Source organism: Dipodomys ordii, unplaced genomic scaffold (genome assembly GCF_000151885.1).
Source record: "Dipodomys ordii isolate 6190 unplaced genomic scaffold, Dord_2.0 Scaffold62, whole genome shotgun sequence".
NCBI lineage: Eukaryota > Metazoa > Chordata > Mammalia > Rodentia > Heteromyidae > Dipodomys > Dipodomys ordii.
Window position 1 is genome coordinate 7068199 of NW_012267278.1, and position 17172 is coordinate 7085370.

General features: G+C 34.2%; 1 protein-coding gene across 4 annotated transcripts in view; it reads right to left on the bottom strand.

The window, feature by feature from the left end:
• Positions 1-17172, bottom strand: part of Grik2 (glutamate receptor, ionotropic, kainate 2) — a 563545-nt gene that overhangs the window by 222223 nt on the left and 324150 nt on the right. For all 4 annotated transcript variants that reach the window (XM_013022384.1, XM_013022386.1, XM_013022387.1 and 1 more), the window contains exon 7: positions 1599-1742. In XM_013022384.1, the coding sequence (XP_012877838.1) occupies positions 1599-1742 (144 nt within the window). The remainder of the gene's footprint in view (positions 1-1598; positions 1743-17172) is intronic.

The window sequence follows — 17172 nt, forward strand, 5'->3', positions numbered from 1 at the left end:
TGAAGTATTAGACAAGGAAACTTTGTTATTAATTCTTTGCCAAGGACCTAGACGCTCTTGCTCCTGATCTCATTAGGACTTTTATTTCCATGAGAATCATGTATTACAAACTCGATGACTTATTTTAAGCAAATAAAAAAAATCTTATGTGGTAATAATCTTATGTGGTTGTTTTTACAGTAAAGATTAAGAATCAGTTTTAAATCATCTATAAAAAGTACAAGAGAACAAGAAGGGCTTTTCTTTATATGACACAAAGAAAACAATGAACCTTGTGCCAGTGGCTCACACCTGCAATTCTAACTCATCAAGAGGCTGAAATCTAACGATTGTACTTTAAAGTCAGCTCAGGTTGAAAAATCTGAGACTCTTATCTTCAATTAATCACAGAAAAAGAGAAAGAAACTAATCTATATGTCCATTTGTGTATAATCTTCTAATTTTTTGCACTTGAGGCTTGCTTAGTATATAAAAAATAAAAAAAACTCATCAGAAATAATAGTTTCAGGCCATTGAAGGGCAGAGGCATCTGAGAAAAGCCACTTCTTTATACACCACCTGTCCCAATCATTCTTGGGGCACTAGCCTGAAACTGCTCAAATTTGCAAAACAAGTTACATGCCAAAAGTTCCTACTGGCCTTGGCCATATCAACCCTGCTACAACCAGACTCTGGGTGACCTCTCTTGTCCGGACCGGGGAGTTCCCCCAGGAGTGTACCCAATAAACTTTTCTTTTATTCACCTTTACCTCCTCCTGCGTGTTCTTTGCTCGCCTAAAACCTCACAATATGAATGACTACATTATTTGATATGATGTGAAGTTTCCACTTCTTTGAACAGATATTTTCATTTTTTCTTAATAGACTTTATAAATGTAATAACTGGATATTTTATTTTAAGACACTAGGTCAAAATATCTTCATTTTAAGCCTCATACATTTGATATCATTTTAATGTATGGCATCAATGTTAAAAATGTTTTATTGAGCCAGGCACTGGTGGCTCACACCTGTAATCCTAGCTACTCAGTAGGCTGAGATATGAGGATTGTGGTTCAAAGCCAGCTGGGGTAAGAATGAATGTCTGTGAGAGTCTTATCTCCATTTAACCACCAGAAAACCCGAAGTGTGCTGTGGCTCAAATGGTAGAAGAGCTGAGGGATTATGCCCAAGCCCAGAGTTCAAGGCCTATGACCAACAACAACAAAAAAATGTTTTATTGCTTAATATATTCTCTACACTGCTATTCTAGTATCATTGTACAAATATCTATATCTCTCTATAAAGCTATCTATAAAGATTTACAGATGGAAAAGCTAATAGTACCATGAATCATTTTTTTGTGATTCACCAACTTTTGTATGTTCACACCAATTTTGTTTCCTATTGTTTCTTTCCTTTTTTATCATTAAAAATTAGCTTTATTGAACAGCTTTGTATATATCTCTACACTCTTAAAGACAGTAATTTTGCTTACGGGAGGAAGAATGAAAGTTTGATATAAAAGATGGAAGGTCATCTTATAAGGTGCGTGCAATACTCTCACTTCATTCAGGCAGAGGGTAGAAACAAGGAGATAGAGTTCCTCCCTGACTTACCTCTTTGATTAGGCTCATGAAGCGGGTGCCAAAGCGCCAGGGTTTGTGTCGATTGCACTGTAAGGAACTGACTGTCATCTGAGGAAACTGCTGGACCGCCACAGACACAACATGCACAGCATCGTACATTAGAGCAGCATCCGTCTGAAAACCAAAAGAAAGAATGTATCGATTGAATACACCCGTGCAACCTGTGACAGGTGGTTTGAAATTGGAGAGAAGGATAATCTGAGGGAAACATATATGCAGATTTTCTTAGCATTAGAAAACATCTTGTCCCACATGTTGTGTTTCCCTCTTTTTCCTGGCACATTGTGATGAACTAACCACACCAATCCCATTTAAAAAAAGTTTATAGTTCCATTAAAATACCCATTTCCTGGTGCTTATTATGTTTGGCTTTGATCTAGTCTTTCTAAAAGATTATACTATTTGAGTTCTCCATGAAATCTATTACACTTCAGTTAATTTATTTGTAATCATTTACACACTACCCAATATGTTTGCTTATAGATTTATAGATACAGTCTACCCAAAATGAAGAAAACCATGCACATTTTTATCTTTAACTCTGGCTTACTTCACTTACTATAATTTTTCCCAAGTCTTTCCATTTCCTTAGGAATGGGACAATATCATTCTAATTATTCATTTTCTCTGTGCCTACTTCTTTTGTCTCTCTCACACACAAACACACACCGAATATCATTCCTAACATTCTGAATGACTGCGCAGATCCCATGTGGAATCCAACAACTAAGTGGTTCTCTTGTACAGTAAGAAGGAAAGAAAGAGGTTTTAAAGGCTATTCACTCCAAAGGTTTAAAGACATAAACCCTAATCATTTCTTCAACTCTATTTCTGAAATATGCAGTCCAAGCAATGGTGTTACAACTTTGAATCTCAATACCTGCATTAATCTCTTTTCAAGAAAACAAGCTTAATCCTTTGTGCTATTTTCTTCCCTCAAAATTTCCATATCAATACAAGTTCATTTGGCTTCTCCAAATGAGCTGCACCTGCTTAAATGACCAACTAAGTTAGAGGTTCATTATTAAAAGGAAAAAAAATTACCAGTATTAAGCTAGAGGCTTAGTTACTGTCCTATGCTGTGGTTAATGGCCTTATTTGATGGATCTATGACTGGTTCAGTACCTTACTGACAGGGCTGATGACCTTTAAGCTATCAATGTAATCTGCTTCAGAATAAAAACATATATTTCCTCTTTCTATTGAGACAATGAGTGAGCTTTGAAATGAATTCAGAAATGAATCAGAACCCTGAAGATTGCAGTGCTTGCCACCCTTCAGTACAAATGGTAATGTCCATGCAAGTGGATCCTAAGGAATTTTATCATCCTGAACTGGAAGATGGCTAAAGAGCAAAAAGAACCTAAAGAAACCCACAGCAATGCCATGGCAGAGACCATGTTTTTGAGAAATATAAACTCAGATTCTTCACTGCTTTTTAGAAGTGTCAGGCTGATTAATTTTGTTGCCCCAGATAGCTATATAGTGAAAGTAGGAGTTAGTGTAGTTGATATAAACTGTGAGCCTGAGGATTGTGCTAATAATTGTCTTGGGTCTGAATTTACATTCAATAGACACATTTAATATATCATACCTGAAGTCACAAAAACTGTTACCAAAAAGTACAGCATGTATGTTCATGTAAAAATGATATGAGTTTTAAAATGTTACGCTTTAAAATATAGAGAAGCTAACTCTTTTAGGTAGTGCTCAAAGGAATATGAAAGACATTATTACTATATCACCACAAAGAAGTTTTTAGAATATCCCTGTTTTTTCTAATTTATTATTCCTCTTTCTGGAGTTTTTCCTAAGAAAATTAGGGATGAGAACAAAGGGTACATATATTAGTTATTTTTTTAAGTCTTAAAAATGAATAATAAAAATGGAAAATATATAAATAACAGAATTGAATAACTCACACTAGTACAATTAAATGGACCTAGCTAGAGTTAAGAAGTAAAGTGAGAAAGCTCTTTAAACAATGAAAATGGAGATACACTATTAGAAAACATATATGATACAAGAGCAGTACTAAAAGAAAGAAAAAGCAGGATTTCAAATATGAAACTTACTGTTCTATCTAAGAAACTGCAACAATAAAAACAAAACAAACCCTACAATAGTAAAATGAAAGAAATAATAAAGGTCAGAACAGGCATAATTGGCATGCATACTTTAAAATGTTTCAATCTAAATGCTGTTGACTCACTCCAGTAGTCTTAATTACTATGGAGGCTGAGATCTGAAGATCACAGTTCAAGTCCAGCCAAGGACAGAAAAGTCTATGAGACTCTTATTTCCAATTAAATACCAAAAGCCAGAAGAGGAGGTGTGGTTCAAATAGAAGAGTGCCATTCTTGAGTGAAAATACTAAAGGACAGTGCCCCAAGCCCTGAGTTCAAGCCCCACTATTGGCCAAAAAGGTAAATAAATAGTATAAATAAAGAAATATAAAATGATACAAAAAATCAACAAACTGAAAAGTTGTCTTAAAAAAGACAGACAAAATAAAAAAAGTAAGATTCAAAATAAAGGAAGAAAAAGTATGCACTTATTCCAACTAACACAACTAAAATCCAGTGGATGCAGAACTCAAGGTAAAAGAGGTAAAAAGCATACCAGTGGAGCTCACTGGACACTGATGAAAATGAACTATACAATTCATGGGTAGAGATGAGAGAGGGACTGGATAGAGTAAGGGAATAGATGACACTGTACAAAAGGAAATGCACTTATTACCTGAATCATTGAATTTTGTAATCCCTCTGTACATCACCTCTATGATAGCAATAAAGTAAATTAATAAAAAAATAAAATTACATGACTAAAATAAAATACAGTGGATGATCAGAAATTCCTATGATTAACTATATGCTAAAAATTTGATAACCGAAAGGAAATGGATAATTTCCTGGCCACATGAACCTTGACAACATATGAAAACAAAAACTGAAAAAACCGCTGATGAATAGTAACAATATTTAATCAGTAATAAAAAGTGTTCCACCAAAGAAAAGCTCGGAGCCAGATGTCTTCATTGCAAGTTCAACAGCATATTTAAAGAAGGAGGAAGATTGTCTGTCAATACTCAAACTATCATTCCCTGATACCAAAACCAGATAAGAACAACAAAAAAGAAAACTGAATACCCTTGATTAGTGGTGAAAAGGTTATTAAGCTTGATCAAGAGGGATTTGCCTCAGGGATGCAATGAAGGCCCTCTATAGACAAATCAATAAACACATTGCACAGATAGAATAAGGAACAAAAATCATATGATCTTTGCAGTAGATGAAGATAAGGCATTTGGTAAAATTCAATATTAGTTCTTGATAAAAATTCTGGACAATTTTCTATAGAAGGAATATATATACATACATACATACATACATACATACATACATACATACATACATACAAATAACATGTAATCATCATACTAAAGGCCATTTCTCCCAAGCCAACAGTTCATATCACACTGAGAGAGGAATGGGTAAAGATTTTTGTCTCCAAAATTTGCAATAAACAAAGGATGTCTGCTTAGATTACTTTTATCTTGTCTAGTGCTCAAAGTCTTAGCCAGAGCAACCAGGCTACGAAAAGAAATAAAGGATACCTGATTAGAGAAAAAGGTCACAATGTCACTCTTTAGAGATGACCTAACATTATACATTGGAAACTCCAAAAAATGCTATCAAAAGCTGTTAGAATCAATGGACCAATTCAGCAAACAGCACATCATAAAACTAACAAAAAAAATTATATTCCTATAGAGCATACTCAATTATCAGGATAAAAAAAAAACAAGAAAGCAAGGTTACTTAAAGTAGGTCTATAAAAGAAAATAAATAATGAGAAATATGTCTAAACGAAGAGGTGAAAGATCTCTATGGTGTATCTATAAAACACTGATGGAAGAATTTGGAGAGGATAAAAAGAAATGGTAAGACATCTGATGTTTATGAATTAGAAAAATAAGTCATGTTGAAATTTCTAAACTACCTAATGTGGTTTAGAAATTCAGGGAATCTCTATCATAATGGTAACAACTTTCTTCCCAGAATTAGGAAAAACAATGTTAAAAATTGCATAAAAACACATAAAGTAGAATAAAACCTTGAGTCGCCAAAATAATCCAAATTTAAAAAATAACATTAGAGATACTATACTGCCTAATTTCAAACTATAAACATTGTAAATCAAAATAGCATGATACTATCGTGAAAATAGTTACAGTTCAATGATACAGAATAGAGAACACAGAAATAAATCCATAACATCACAGTCAACTGAGTCACATAGTGCTAAGAATTTTTCCAATAAATGGTGCATTGATCTATATAATTTTGTGATAAGCAGCAAATATTTACATAATAAAAAAGTAAGGAGAGTTAGAGATTGGGAGTATTTGTATATATAACTTTATGGAAAATAAATGCATGGGTTCAATAATAGTTTGTCAATATAATGGAAAAACACGCTCACAGAACTAAATTAAAAGACACGTAAAAAAAGAAATAAAATGTACGGGAATGTACATGCACACATGTAGTTATGTGTTTTTCTTTATGGATACTAGAGGAACAGAACACACTGTGATTAGTAAGATTTCCTAAAATTATTAAGCCCTTTTATAAACAATACCACATTGATAATATACTTACAAAGACATCAGACTATATCGTGAAGATTTTCAAATTAAATATTATATAAAATGAAATATACAATTTAAACGATTGAGTGTGGTTAAGATAAAAGTCATAAGCCTGCACTATCATTCTCTGGTTTTGACTGAGTCACCACACACCCTGCAGGGAGTCCAAAGGATCTCTGATCATGACCAAATAATTAGTAAAATTTGATCACTACAAAAAAAATGAGAAAATATTATTTGCACATGATTATATAAAAATTTAAGAATAAAAATAAGAGACCCAAGAATGTGCAGAAAAAGATAATCTTAAAAATATGAAGTAAAAAACAAACGTAATAAATGAGAATTAACTTATAAAAAGAAATAACAACAGAATAAAATTCTAAGAAATCCTGACCCAAACAGCTACAAAGATTATTTCAAAAGCAGAAGGTGACAATTTTAGACTTTATTTTATAAATGCTGGTATAACTCTAACCCCCATACCCCCTTATGCAATACTTCTCAAAGACCCTTTCTTCACTCTGGTTCTCTATCTGGTTGTTCATCAGGAAATGTTTCAAAGAAGTGTCTTTCAAGCTCAAGGTTAAAGTCTGAAAGTTTTTCTTACTCCCAAATGTATAGATTTAGTTGCTTCTAAATCTTTGGCTTCTCATATTGATTCTATAATCCTTCCTGACTCTTGATCGAAAAATCACAAGGAATGAAAGGATGGAGAGGAGGAAGAATGTTACAGAAGACACAGGTCAGACAACCGTGCCATTATTTTTACACTGTTATCACCGTAAAGTTATATTGATGCTTACACTATGACACACAATGCTGGTGATTCCTTTGCACGAAAAATCTCATTGAATTCTCACAAAAAAAAGCATATCTTTTCAATAGTACTATTCAAGCTCAGGAAGGTTAAAGAAATTCTTGTAAATTCTTATCTTAATAAGATAGGCAAAAACAGAAGCCAAAACTTAATAGTTCCCATAGGCCATATTCCTACACAGTCTTGTCAGCATTTAGTTCATAGAGAGAGGTGAACTGATGTGTGAAGGGCTCCTATTTGGCGATGTTCTCATGAGTGCCAAATAATTATGACTCCAGTGATCTTAGAGTGAATAAGAACTGTTTCTGAACTGGAATGCAAAATAAAATGGAATTTGGTTCCTAAATCATGTGTCTCTTTCTGTGTTTAAAATTTTTATACTGTAGCTACTACAAAGAGTACCTTTGGGAGTATCAAGATTGAATAACAGTTTACATTGTTTTCTTGGAGTACATAGAGAAAGGAAATAATAGATTGGTAGGTAGACTGAGCTAACTAGGACAGAAGTGAGTGAGGACTTCCTTCTTCACTCGTTTAAGTGAAGGAGCCACTCTGAATGCCTATCTTAGAGTAGATTGGCATTGGAACTTCATTTTTTCTTCATCCAGAATTCATCTCAACCCAAAACACTTTTATTCAAACATTTAAAACTCTATGATATAACCACATATCTTTCAGTGGAATTATAATAATCTTTCTAAATAAATACCTGGAAATGATTGTATGTGCCTGCAAATACATTTAAAGCTGGACTAAACTTCTCACTTACTTCTTCCTGGGTTTATCATACTAATTGCAATTACTTTTAGGAATGGAGTATCTAACAAGGATGCCAATAGAAGAGTGACAAATCATAATTTCTGTCATGCCTGTAGAGATGGTTTGACAGGAACACACATGCCAATATTTAATTAAAGGTACGATTTTAACATGGGCTTTTTACAGAATACAATTATATCCCAATATAACTGTTAAAATAGAAGACTGTTCATGTAATTCTCTGGGGTGGTCGTTCAGAGATGGAACTATATCCTAGCTGGATCTAGAATCCTCCCATATTAAGCACCACTGGTCTGCACCATCCTTTCTTTTACATTCCAAATTTCACAAAACTGTTCATGGTTTTTCTCATCTTTTTAAATCTAACTTTTCACAATATATGTCACCACTGTGTGAATACAAACAATGTAGTACCCCACACAATATTTTGTATATTGTCTTACTCATAAGTGTCATAAGAGCATTTTTCAAGTGAATACCCAAATTCAACTTCAAAAAGTTCATTTAAACAGTAAAAAGAATAGGTGTTTGAGAAGTCTGAATAACAATCACACTTTGCCACCTAAGCTAGAACGTATTACCTCCCAGAGGCACAGTGAACCAAATATGCCAGCAGCTCCATCCTGAGAGGAATGTGAGTACAGGCTCTGTCCCATTTCTAAATGAATTTATAGTAACAGCTCTGTGAACACATTTATCTTTCCATTAAGTAAGTGCAGGCAGGTCCCCTTTGAGAGAAGAATGCTAGCTGGCAGGTGGCAGATCCATTCTGGAACACCTATGTCTCAGATTTTGCTCCTTTCTGATTACTCAAAGAAAGAGCTGAATGGTTTAATAAATAGAACATAAGTTCACAGACTCTGTGCTCTTTTAAACTGATTTAGCCTTTACACTAAAACAAATAACGAAACAAAATATTCATTTAGCTTTGTTTTCTCCTATTATAATTGGAAATAAAAAGTGATGATCTGCCACAGTGCTTCCTTGTTGGAATAAAAAGTCACTCATAAAACCGGTTTCAGGAGCAAAACAACTTCACACATTGATTGTTCATTTAGAAAATGTAGATATTAAGGGTGATGGACAAAGGGGTAGATAATTGACCTCAAGACCTCCCCTGCATAGTCAGCACAACTCTAACTGGGACAGAGATTCAACTATTTCTCGGAGGTAGGAAGTGAGATCACACATGGAAAGCAAGCTGGTATTCATTCACTCAGCTGGCGCACAGTGCCCAGAACCCTGCCCAACACAAAGCAAGTACATTAAGGCTGTTAAATAGATGTGAGGGGATGATGAGGAAAATGCCCTCAGAACCAATCAGGGCCATTGTCAGAGACAATTCTCCCAGTTATACTGCAGCTGCCATGATGTGTTCTCTATTGCCAGCTCTTTGTACCACTCTAAAGCGGAGTTCTTTACCAACAGCTGCGTGGACCGCACAGGCTGCATGAGATAATACATTAAAGCAGTTTGCACAGTTCCTGGCAAGTCGTGCATAGGCAGGTGTTGGGGGATGATGGCGATGATCTGATCACCAGAAGACTGGTAATCTCATGAAGATGGATATCATCCAAAACAAAGAGCTGGTTTACAATGTATAATGCGTCAACCTTACAGCACCCACTGTTAACTTCAACTAGGCCTCGTGTTATTGAAAAAAATAGAACAGCTACTAGAGGGAGAAGGAGTAGGAGGAAACTGACATGCAAATGATCCCTATGAAATATGATGTGTGCCCAATGCTGCAATTCAGCGGAGGTCAAATTAAAAAAAACCTAATAAAAGTTGTTATAGATGATTTATTAACAAATTGAGTTTAAGAAAAAAATATGGAGTAAGTTCCTATATTGTCATTTTTATTAGTTATTTATTTTTGTGCCCATACCAGGGCTTGTACTTTGGGCCAGGCTTTGTTGCTCAAGGCTAGCACTCTACAACTTAGGCCACAGCTCCACATCTGTCTTTTTAATTAGTCAATTTTGGTAAGAGTCTCATGTACTATTCTCAGCCTCATGAGAATTATGATTATAGCTATATTGTCTTCTATTTATTATTATACTATTATTGGACCAAACATTTCACATGATCAGTGTGAACCTGGACAAGATTCCCTCATTGTTTCCAAAATCTAACATCCTCATCTGTAAAAGAAAGGGACACAACCAAGTTCACTGTAAATGTCATTAGATATTTTGCACTTTATTAGTAGAAAAAACACAACTGATTTCTAATATTAGTTTGGTCTTTTTATTTCTATCATAATCTTTGTCCATGTTCTTAATTTTTTTATGGTTTGAGTGCCCATTAAACAAATTTCTTTAGAGAAAATGCAAAAAGAAGGGGAAACTAAGTAACTTATTGCCAAATTGATGAATTGGGAAGAAAATCAAAATTCAGCTATGTTAGCATTATCCACACCTTTGGTCCTCAGCTCCACCTAGACATGAGTTCCTCCTCCTCCCTGCCCTAGAGTTCCCCCATAAAAATGGCCACTCCCTCTCTCTGACCAGACCTACCTGCACAATACCTTGCCACTAGCCCCGGAGCTACCTGTCACCTAAACGGAGGCAGAAGCCTCCCTCTCCTAGGGGACATATAGACTCTCTAATAAACCTTATAATAATATTTCTCCTGCCTCTGCGTGGTCCCCTGGGATGGGTGTGTTGAATCCGAGTAAGGGATGTCTGAAGATCAAGTGGAGATTGTAGGGATAGTGGCTGCTGGCCTTAAGTAAGAAATGGCATGAGCCTGAATTAATAATGTCATAAGCAAGTGACACAGAGAATTGTTTTTGTGTTCCTGTGAATTAACACCTGGTGAAGATGTATATGAATAAATAAACATTTATGCCTCTCTAAACCAAACTTTCTAACTCAAATTATTTTATTTTGAACACTCCATAAAGTACAACCTAAATACCTTTGCTGAGTTTTTATTGGTCCTTCATGTTTACTTTACACAAATATGGGCTCTCAATCTTTCAAGATCATTTGATTGGTATCATTTCTCTTTACAATTCAATAAGATTATTGTGGGAAGAGTGTTGTTTCCTGTAAACTTTTAGAGATTTTTTTTTAAGGAATGAAATTCCTTTTAAAGTTAAAATTGTTAAAGCTTAAGGACAAAATTGCTTTGAATTGTTTCTAAGAAGTACATGTATTTATTGTGAATATTGCCTATTTTTTTCCTGACATGCATATTTAAAATGTACCATTTCCCAAGCAAAAATTCTATTTGTTTCTATGGGTCACATTTTCTAAACTCCTTTAAACATTTATGTCCCAGATATTTAGATACCTTTCAAAATCATGTACAGGAACTCTTTAGAATTAAATGATTAAGGTCCAGCTGTTAAACAGGTTTAAAAAAATGCCAACAGGTTTTCAATTAAAAGTTCCATTTAACTGATGTAATTATTCTTACCTAATTAATTTTTTTCCACCAAGATCAGTCCACTGAGATATCTCTTTCTCTTTTAAAATGTTCCATGAAGCTCTTACCAATGTCCATGAACCACACTGTATTGATGGGATTGTTAATGAACTCTCCAGCAACAATGCACAAACCTTAATAATTTAGATCCTGTTAAATCTTGTCTACTTTTTACTACATTTGGAGCTGCTATTGATCTAAAGAAGAGTCAATATCATGGGGAACTATTCTTTGTGCCACCAGCTGGTCTCCAATGCATCCAACTACCTTGATATTTGCAGTTTAAATTAGGTTCTTGCATTAACAATGATATCCATCAATATTGTTCACATTTAATTTTTAATACCGTTTATATTTATAAATATATTTATATATAGTTTATATTTATAATTAATATTGTTTATATTTACTTTTTAATACTGTTAGAAATAATTTTGTTGTACTAACAGACTATGATCCTTTCCAATTTGATATTTATAATCATATATCTATGATTATATATGATTATAGTATATATACATATATGATTATATATGATTATCTGGTATATATATTTTCTCTATCTATCTTTGGGACTGTAATTTTACATATTAATATGAGTACTAATTCCAGATGTCTTTAAAAATGAATTGATAAAAACTCATATATGTTATCCAATACAAAAATTAAATTATGGCAAAATCCTATTTTAACCATGATTTGAAGTAATGTATAGAAATATACACACATTTCTGAACAGCTAAAACAATATTTGTGCAAACAAATCAAAATATGTGTGATTTATGAATTTTTGTTCTTATTGTGTTTTAAATATTTATCTAGCTTTACATAGTATGCTTATTATTCTTCTATAAAATCATAATAACATCTAAAAACCAGAACAGGTAAAATTTCCATGGGAAGCTTATACTACTTAGTGGTCCTGGGAGTAGTTATGTTTCTTAGTTCACCTTCCTCTTTTTTGAAATAAAAAAATCAGTTTACCTCAAAGAAATAGAAGACTATGGTTTGAAATTTGTGTAAAAGGCTAATAAGGCTCTTTAAATATGTCATAATTATGAAACAGATGAAATGGGACAGTTAACAATTCAGATGGAGCAGCAATCTTTAAGAAAAGAATCAGGAGTGCTTAGAGACAGTTAATAACAGATGGGATGGTTAACAGTTTAGATTGCTGGATCATAGGGGAGTTAGTCTTATGAGGAACCTCCATACTGCTTTCCAGAGTGGCTGAACAAGTGTATATTCCCACCAACAGTGTAGTAGCATTCCCTTTTGGCCACATCCCCAACATCTATTATTATTTATTTTCTTGATAATGACCATTTTAACTGGGATGAGGTGGAATCTCAATGCAGTTTTGATTTGTGTTTCTTTTATGGCCAGAAATGTTGTACATTTCTTCATGTGTCTATTGGTTATTCTTATTTCCTATTCAGAGAAGTCTCTTTTTAATTCTTTAGCCCACTTATTAATGGAGGTGGTTGTCTCTTTAAGGAATTGTTATTGGGATTTTACTTTTTTGAGCTCTGGGTATATTTTTGATATGAGGCCCTTGTCTATTGTATAGCTACTGAAGATCTTTTCTCAATCTGTCGGCTTTCTATTTATCTTGCTAGCTATGTCCTGTGCCATGCAGAAGCTCCACAGTTCAATGCAATTCCATTTTTCCAGCCTTTCTTTGATTTGTTGTGCTTCTGGATCTCTATTTAGGAAGTTTTGACCTGTGTGAAGGAGCCCTAGTGTATCCCTTCTTGTATTATTTTCTGGGTCTCTGCTCTTACCTCAAGGTCTTTGATCCATTTGGAGCTGATTTTGGTGCTAGGTGATATATAAAGATCTGACTTCATTTTCTACACATAGATAGCTAATTCTGCCAGCATCATTTGTTGTAGAGGTTATCTTTCTTCACCAAAGCTACCAGCACAACTATGTTTATTGCAGCATTATTTACCATAGCTAAGATATAGAACCAATCCAGATGATCTTCAATAGATGAATGGATCAAGAAAATGTGGTATAAATACACAATGGAATTCTATGCCTCCATCAGAAAGAATGACATTGCCCTATTTGTTAGGAAATGGAAAGACTTGGAAAAAATTACATTAAGTGTAGTAAGCCAGGCCCAAAGAAACATAGGTCCTATGGTTTCCCTTATTTGCAATAACTAGTATGTGTCTGGAACAAGTAGAAAAGGTCAAAAGCTATGTACATATGACCATATAAGATGAAGTTAAGTGAAATGAACCCCAAGATAGGGACACAAATGTTTTTTTCTTTCTTAACATATTTATATTCTTTCTTTTTTATATTCTTTCTTTTTTTAACATATTTATAAGATGATTTCTTTGTTGCTGTGTATGTCCCTCCCCCACGGTCTAACCCCTGTTTTCACTGTACTTGATATTGGTATAATTTGGGAAGGGGAAGGGAAAAAACAAATTGTTTAAATAGGGATACAGGTGGACCCATTGCAACAATGAGGTGTACAAGACATTATGTCGGAAAAACGAACTTTACAACTTTGGCGAGGGGCTGGGTTGGGGTGGGCAGGGGGAGTGGAGGGGGGAGATGGGAAGGGATGAGAAGGGTAAACAAAAGAGGAAGCAACAATGCTTGATAAGAAATTACCTTGCTCATGCAATTGTAACCCCTATGTACAGTATTTTCACAATAAAAAATAGCTTTTTACTTCAATTCCCTTAAGGAAAATATGATTATTCTTATCCTTTTATCCTCAAAGAATTATACTAATATTTTTACATATTTAATAAGGGAAATTCATTGTAGAAGTAAACATTTAGTATACAGTGGAAGTTTTTAGATAATTAATAATGTTTACCAAAGAGAATTATAAAAGCACACTGGAACAAATGTGAGATGGCACAGGAGTCTTCCATAGCCACCAAAATACATGGATTAAATTTTGTCTATATCAGAGTTATTCTTCCTTTAATAAACCATGCAGGTTTAGAGAAAATCATGGTATGAATTGGAGAAATATCTTTCATAGTACACTACTGAACATCAATAATAAAGAACTCCAAAACCAAATGCAAAGTAACATATGACAATGCCTTTTTAGTTAGCAGGTTAAAAGCCAGGCATCAAGATTAGCAACCAATTAAACTGTATCAGTTAATTCTCGACATTTATACTTTTGAGTTTTAAACTTGATTAAACAAATTATAATCAGAAACCAGGACACAAAAGCTTTCATTATAAAAACAGGATTTTCTTTGCACTCATGTCATTGAGAAAATTAATTCAAAGTAAACAAACACAGGAGAGAATGGTGATCCCACTTTATTTGGAAGAAAAAGAAATAACATCATACGCTCACTTGTTTGAAGTGATAACTGAACAGCTGCAGCCAAAGAAAGAAGGGTGGTGTGTGAGCAAGAATACAAAGGAAAGCTGGAAGGAATAGTAACGTATCTACTGAGAACTTAGCCACAAGCGGATGTAAGAAAGTCACAAAATCTATGATGGTCTCATCAGAGGACAATATATGTGTTTGTGATGCACCATGGTAAAAACCTTTGTCGAATTAACACACACTAATGAAAAATGTCAAAGGAGAAAAAAAAGAACCACCATTTGAAGAAAACAACTATTACACATGATAAAGCTCGTAAAGACAAACTACAGAATAAAACAGTCTGAGTGGAAACAAAGAAATTCAATACATTTGTTTTATAAAAGAAACTCAAGCTAATGTTTTTCAGGACTTACTCAAGTTCATTCTTAAGCTTGACTCATGAGAATTTGGGGATTTCATGGAAGAAGACTATGAAATCGATATTGCCTAAATTCAAATTCCAAAGAACTTTGGTCCAAGGATGTACATGTTCAGTAAAAACTTAGGTTTTCACAATTCCATAGCATCGTGTTTATTCTCTTTGGACTCATAATCCTGAGCCTTTCATTCTTCTCTTCCACAATTATCTATGGCTCACTATCTTCTTATCTCACCTCTCAAACATAGCCTATTTAAGGGTAAGGATCAATACCCTATTTTCATACATTGCAAAGAAAAAATAATTTAAAAAAATTAAATAAAATAACCACAATTGAATGTTAAATGGTGAGAAAAATTGGCCACATTGTCAATTTAAACATTTGTGCTTTTTTGTTGTTTGCTTATTCAAGATGAGATCTCATGTCAGCTTTTCCAAGTGCTAGTATTATAGATATGTGCTATAACACATATTCTAGTAAGCTAATTTTATTGTGAATGAAACTGGTACAAAAGTGCTACACATACATTTCAGAGAAGTAAATAATGTTTACTTCTTTGAACCTTTGAGGTTGGTTGGGCAATAAGGACCTCACATGACCACCAATTAAAAAATGATATATTCAACTAAAATTTGCTTGAAGAATAAAAATATACTCTTCTATAGTTTAAATAGATCTACCTCATTACTTTTAAGAACTCAATTGATTAGAATTATAAATATTCTGAAGATGTACATTGTATACAAATGGAAATGTCACTTCTGTCCTCTGTATTGATCTAAATGATTACATTTACCATAGAAAATATGATGTTTTAAAGTACATATACATTTTGGGATCGCAAAATCTAATTCACAAATGGGTTACCGCCTGTAATTTCATCTTTGTGGTGAGAACACTTAGCATCCATATTCTTTGCACTTTTCAAGAATGTTTTCATTAACTATCATCACAATAGTATATCATAGATCTCTTGAACATATGCAACCTTGATTATAAATCCTTTGGCCTATATCCCATCATTTTCCCTTCCCCCTAAAGATCCAGCTGCTTCCATACCACTATTCTATTTATGATATTTTTTCTTTAGATTTCATACAGGATGAACTAATGCAGTATTTGTCTTTCCATGCCTGCCTTATCTGACTTAACATATTGCTCCCTGATTTCATCAGTGTTGTCACAAAAGACAAGGTCTCCTCTTGTGATTGACTCAGACCAGAAATTCAGCCAAACACCAGCTCTGTATGCAGCCTAGGATTACCAGCTTGACTTCCACTGAGGAGCTCACAGTATTTAACTACATACCCATTGTTGGAAAAAGCATCCCCAAGGACAACATAGGGCAAAGACAGCATACTCAAAGTTGAACATTTCTGATAATTCTTTTTGTTTATTTTTCTAAACAGGTGCTTATTTTCCATCAACCTTCTTTCCATTTTGCTGAAGTGTCTGCATTTTAACAGCTTCAAACCATGTAGTGGTTGTTCCTACCCCTTTAGTGTCCTGAACAGTGGGTAATTTAGACCATTCCTCAGCAAGAGGATTACTCTCCAGTTTTCTATAAAGAACTACTGGATAGGTACAGATAGTACCTGCATACTTTGAGACTAGTCTGTGACCATAGGAGCAGGCCAGACCACACACCCTGAAATTATTCCTTGGTCACAGACTTTTGGCCTGCTCATTATTGTCAATCCCTTCAGGATTTCTGTAGAAATAGAAAATAGGCATGATATTTTGATGAATGTTCACCAGTGAATGTGCTGTGCATTTGCAGAAATTTCTGAGCCAGTAATCACCATATTAGAACACTTAATGGGTGTTTGTTGCATGTGAAAGCAGCCCAGAGGAAAATCTGTGCTACTCAGAGAAATGGTAGGCAGGTTGATGTAAGATGCCCATTGAGAGCACAGTGGTTTGCTCTGGGATCAGTAATCAATAGAAGGCATACATCCCCAAAGGCCACCAGATCTGGTTAGTGAAGGTTCCAGGAGTAAAGCAGTCAGCAATCTGAGTAGGTAGCTCCAGACAGAAGCAAATGTCAGCACCACCCACTGGCCAAGATTTCTGAACAAAAACACACCCACAGCAACAAGGAATTCATC